Source organism: Ochlerotatus camptorhynchus, unplaced genomic scaffold (genome assembly GCF_037179485.1).
Source record: "Ochlerotatus camptorhynchus isolate MF236.1 unplaced genomic scaffold, CSIRO-AGI_Acam_v1.1 ptg000433l, whole genome shotgun sequence".
Classification (NCBI taxonomy): domain Eukaryota; kingdom Metazoa; phylum Arthropoda; class Insecta; order Diptera; family Culicidae; genus Ochlerotatus; species Ochlerotatus camptorhynchus.
Window position 1 is genome coordinate 2534018 of NW_027040919.1, and position 5125 is coordinate 2539142.

Here is a 5125-nt window from a genome sequence, read left to right on the forward strand (position 1 = left end):
GCAACTTTAAAAAATATCGAATACTTCATCATTTCTCAATAGTGATGGAGTAGTACGACATGCACTAAACTAAGGACACGGGATATACTATAATAGATCAATTTACTGGTCGCAGTAGTGTTAGGTACCGAACAGAAAAAAAGAGGACATTAATGGATTAATTCCATTGAATCTCTCTACTGTCACTGAGCTTAAGTTGATACTCTATGGAAGCATTAGCGCGAAACTGCAAAAGCACTAATGTCAGCTCCCACAAATCATACAAATTTGAAATTGCTACATTTTGTTTGCTGCGCTTCAACAAAAATCGAGTACCAATTTCAAATTTGTATGTTTTTAAGAAGCTGACATTAGTGCTTTGGGTTTTCACGAAACACCGTGTGTCACTGTCGCTGAGCTTAACTTAAAAACTTTTCATTTTAATGGGACAATAATTGATTAAATAGGTGTGCTCGGAGGTTATATGTATTCATCGACTTCCTCTGTCGTTAATAGCTCAGCTGCAAAAGCATTCTTTGTCTTGTTTGATATTTTGGACGCTAGATATGAACATCCTTTATCAAATGTGTCGTAAATAGTGCGAAATTTCTTTGCATAGCCGTGGTTATAAAAATAGAAAGTCGAGGAAGAGAATCGATCAATGTAGATAGGACCTTTTGAAATGTTCATCTAAATTTGTTAACCGGCTTTGTTCGGGGAATCAGTCTTCGACAGGAAATCTTTCTAAATAATGCTGAATTACGATTAAGAAATAACTTTATTTGGTTGAACTCCGTCCCTAAATCATCTTAAGCTACCAATTTCATTCAATATTACAAAGCTAGTTTGAATGACACGTTCCTCGCAACAGCTCCCAACTTCTGCTACCTCTAATCAGTCATCTTATAGTTAACGATCGTATCCATCTTGTGCAGCCCCGTCGAAAACGACTTGAACTGTACGGTTTGCGCATTCTGGATCTGCACCTCGCCGGTTTCGTTCCACTTTTCCGGAATGTCGGTCTTCTTCAGCGTATGAATCAGCACATCGAACGTACAGATGCATTCAATCAGTGGTAGGTAGCTGACCGACGCCGCCAGCTGCCTCATCACGTCCCTGATTTCCGCCTGGATCTTTTTCAGTTCCTTCGACGATGTGGGATTGTTCGGATCGATCTTCGAGCCATCGCCGGGTTCGTTCTGGACCTTGAAATCCCAACTCTCCAGGACCTCTTTGGTGTGCACGTTGGTGATGATCATGGTGATCTTCTCCACTTCGTTGTGGGTGAGCCACTCCTGTACCTGGCAGAGGACGTGCTGAAGGAAGGTAATGATCTTCTCCTCTTTGGACATTAGGACCGTGATGCCGTACTGCTGCACGCTGGTGAACTGTTCCGGGGGGTAGATTCCCCGTTGGAACAGGATCGCGTTGATGCCGTAGTCTGTGGAATGGTAGAGGAATTTCGTAGGGACACAACGGAAAATTTGAAATTTGTTTTATTGGTTACGATAGTCTATTGTTATAAACTGTGTATCAGATCAAGGATGAAACTTTAGAAAAATTACTAAGATCCAAAAATTTAAAAACAACTTACTCAGGTACTCCGTTAGGATTGCAGCCGATCCCTTAAGGGTTATGGCGTTCTGAGTACTCGTAGCCATTTTGAGGCAGATTCTTCTGTGTGTTCTTTAGGAACTAGATGCACTTTTTTGCAATTCAAACGTTATTATTCGTAAAACAATGTTAAATTCGAGTAAAATGTGTTCACTGAATGCAGTAAAATGTAACGATCTTTGCATCGAATTTGGATTTTGTTCCCCTCTCTGTGATCAGCTGTCAAAAGCTGAAAGAGGGCGGCCGATTTTCTCGCGCGGAGATTTTAGAGGTGAACACACGGTTGGCGGCTAGACTTCTGCACCGCTAATCATTGCTGAACAGTTTTTTTTTCTGCCGCCGATGGAGGCAATAGTTTTGCATATTATTTATTTATTTGAATCAAATTATTAAGTTTAGTAAAGCGGCCTTTACGTCTTGTTTAGCATATTGCAACTGCGACTCATTGCACTAAAGAGACTGAATTGGGTAAAGAGGCGACCATTCCATCCATTTGACAGGTCTTCTGTTCGATTGGAATAAGTTTTCCTATGACTTTGACAGATAATCGATTGTTCCAATTTTGACATGTCGTCTCTTTATAAATTCGTTCCTTTTTTGACAACAATAAATAGTGCAAGTGAGAGGGTGAACTCACTATTAAGTAAAAAGAACCAGAGACGAACCAGCCCAAGACTGAAAATCTCTTAAATAAAGAAAAAAAAAAAAGTAAAAAGAACTCAAATTTTCGGTAGTATTTTTTCTCCCTGAACACACTTAGATTTTTTTTTTTCAGAGATTGATACCACTACTCGGCATTTTAGTTTGCTGGACCTCAGTGAAAAACTTGCCGAGATTTAGCTAACAAACGGCAATTTTGCCGGGATCTAACAAATTAACAAACTGAAATTTTGCTAAAATCTCAGTAAAAATAAATGCCGAGCTGCTCGGTGGTGCCAATCTCGGCAAAAAAACTAAGTGTGTATGTTTTGGAGAATTTGAATTAACGAAACTCAAATATGGGTCCGATTGGCCGTATGCATGTTTGGGAATTTGAGTGAACAGAGCTCAAAAAATGAGTCAATTTCAACGGCTGAGCTGTGAAAGGTTCCATACTGCGGGCGGCAAATCGTTTTATTCAGCCGCCAACATGTTTACATTGGTACAGGCGTCTAATCAACGATTTTTTCTATTATGAAAACATTTGTAGTGTTCACATGGATAGTAAACCTGAGTTCACACTCAAAAGGTCAGAATTGCTAGGAGAGATCATAATGAAAAAAATGATGTCATTTTTAAATGTTTGAATGAACCTAGATTCTATTGATCTATTTGAAAAAAAACGCATCAAAAATATGCGTTAAACGGCAAGGCTGTCATCCGTGACACAAACACAAGGGTTGAAATAAAAAAAGGAAGTACTCACGTCAGAATTGCTTTAATATCGGAATCGAAAGCGACATCCACACAAGTTTCGCCTTCCTCGTCCGGAATGGTCCGGTCTGCTCCGTAGTCCACCAGTAATTTCACGCAATCTCGATTTCCACAGCTCGAAGCATAGTGCAGAGCTGTTTGCCCTCCGGAATCCTTCAGATCAATGTTCACCGTAGGCACTTGAATGACCAGCCGCAGGATTTCCACATTACCCCGGTCGGCAGCCCAATGGATCAAACCGAGACCTTCGTCGTCCAGTTCGTTGATGACTGTACCGATGTCTTCGCTATTGAAAACTTTCTGCACTTTTTCCATGTTGCCTTCTTTGATAAAATCAACAACTGTCTGCTCCTCCGTTCCAAGAACGGGCTCTTCTTTAGCAAATGTTGAAACCGAAATCCAGGAAGCTTGCTGCGGTTTAAATTCTTCTCCTTCCACATTCTGATCCCATTCCGGTTTCAACCCAGTCAAATGCTGAATGTACCCCTTCATTGCTGATTCTTTGGTCATCTCAAGCAGGTCATTCCATGCGGACCATTTCGCTCGGCCTGATATATTGAAGATTCCCGGTTTTGGTACATTACACTTCCCACTGGTCGCTTGCTTGAAAAACCCATAGAACTTCAGCAATTCCTTCTGCTCAAACTGATCGTGACACAACTCGATGACTTTAGTTGCCCTCGTAAATTCCTCCTCCAACAGGTCCACTTCGTCCTCGAAATCGGACATCTTAAAACCCTAGATTTCTCCCTTCGTCTCACAAAACTAACAAACTACAACTTTTAAATCTAAACTTCTTACATCCGCACGACACATTAATCCGACTGCTGGTAGAAGATGGGTGACTGCTCTAGCACATGCTTCTGTTTCTTCTCCAAATTCTCCAGCGCCGTTCGCTTCTGGAACGCTACGAAACCGAACCCCTTGGAGACGCCGGTCCGACGGTCGAAGATAACCTGGGCCCAGGAAACTTTACCAAACTGAGCAAAGTAATTACGCAACTCCCGGTGGCCTACCGTCCAGGGGATGTTTCCGACGAAGATTTTCAGCGAACGCGATGCGGCAGCAGCTCCTGAGGCCATGACCAGATTATGCACAGTTGGCACAAAGAATCGTAAACTGGAGGAAATAAATGGGAGTTTCAGTCCGGATTATTGGAAGTGGTGGAAGAAGCCTGTAATTACCTTGTACGAGTGGAAAAAAAACTTTCGAAAACTGCAAACGCACGCGATCACATTCGGTTTGTTTATGGGCGGCCGAGAAGAAAAATCGACTAAAATCTTTTTCTCCGGTTTTGACGTTTCATCGCGTGTGCGTTTTGTCGCCCTTCAGAAACAATCCCCATGTAATATTTACACAACTGCTTTATCGATGCGCACTGTGGGAGAAAAGCAATATATATTAAACATTTTATCCCACAAGCATTATGAAGACATACCGTTTAAAAAAAAAATTAGATGGACCATGAAATGTATTGTAACCATGCAAAAGAATTATTGTATAAACAATAAATCGTACTGTCCACAACGATAAAATATCCATCACGATCAGAAGTATGCCCTCGCAAGTGATATTGGTGTGTGTGAGCATTCTTCGGTTCACGCTCTAATAAACAAATACCATAAATAAACGATAACCCGAATGGTAGAACTATTCCACAAACGGTTTGGATGATATCCTGAACACATCGTTAAGCAAAATAACCATACAAATTTTATTAGGGCGTAGAAAGGGCTTTATAAGCTTGTGGGCCGTTTTCAAATGTTATGGCTGAATTGCGTATGTACACTGGAACAAATCGACATGTAAGGTTTATTGGATCCATCTTATAACATAGCAATATTAGAAAATTTATTCATTATATGTGATGATTGATAGATTGCATTGGATTATCACTTGAATACTATGACTGCGATAAGGAATGATTTCTATCGTAATTTTACATACTTAGTACATGATATTTCTCTACTTCGAACGTGGTTAGCGATGGGTAAGATGTATATGAATATTGTCTGATATATTGTATGGTGAGAAAGTGTTGATACGTGGGAACAGACATCTAGAAACTAATGGAAATTAATATAAGTTTGCACTATAAGAATATCCAGTAAAATATACT

The 5125-nt window shown here is 40.4% G+C and overlaps 3 protein-coding genes across 3 annotated transcripts; all 3 read right to left on the bottom strand.

Annotated features, from left to right (window-relative positions):
• Nucleotides 1-803: 803 nt before the first annotated feature.
• On the bottom strand, nucleotides 804-1759 carry mad2 (mitotic arrest deficient 2). Its single transcript, XM_065234326.1, has 2 exons — nucleotides 1574-1759; nucleotides 804-1420 (listed from the first exon to the last, which is right to left on the bottom strand). The coding sequence occupies exons 1-2, from the start codon at nucleotides 1638-1640 to the stop codon at nucleotides 870-872; spliced, it is 618 nt and encodes a 205-aa protein (XP_065090398.1). The 5' UTR covers nucleotides 1641-1759; the 3' UTR covers nucleotides 804-869.
• Nucleotides 1760-2990: 1231 nt separating this feature from the next.
• anox (anorexia) lies at nucleotides 2991-3824 on the bottom strand. The gene has a single exon (XM_065234327.1). It carries the CDS (start codon nucleotides 3733-3735, stop codon nucleotides 2995-2997), a length of 741 nt encoding a protein of 246 aa, XP_065090399.1. The 5' UTR covers nucleotides 3736-3824; the 3' UTR covers nucleotides 2991-2994.
• Nucleotides 3732-4280, bottom strand: SLIRP1 (SRA stem-loop interacting RNA binding protein 1). Its single transcript, XM_065234328.1, has 2 exons — nucleotides 4191-4280; nucleotides 3732-4125 (listed from the first exon to the last, which is right to left on the bottom strand). The coding sequence occupies exon 2, from the start codon at nucleotides 4086-4088 to the stop codon at nucleotides 3822-3824; it is 267 nt and encodes an 88-aa protein (XP_065090400.1). The 5' UTR covers nucleotides 4089-4125; nucleotides 4191-4280; the 3' UTR covers nucleotides 3732-3821.
• Nucleotides 4281-5125: the final 845 nt, after the last annotated feature.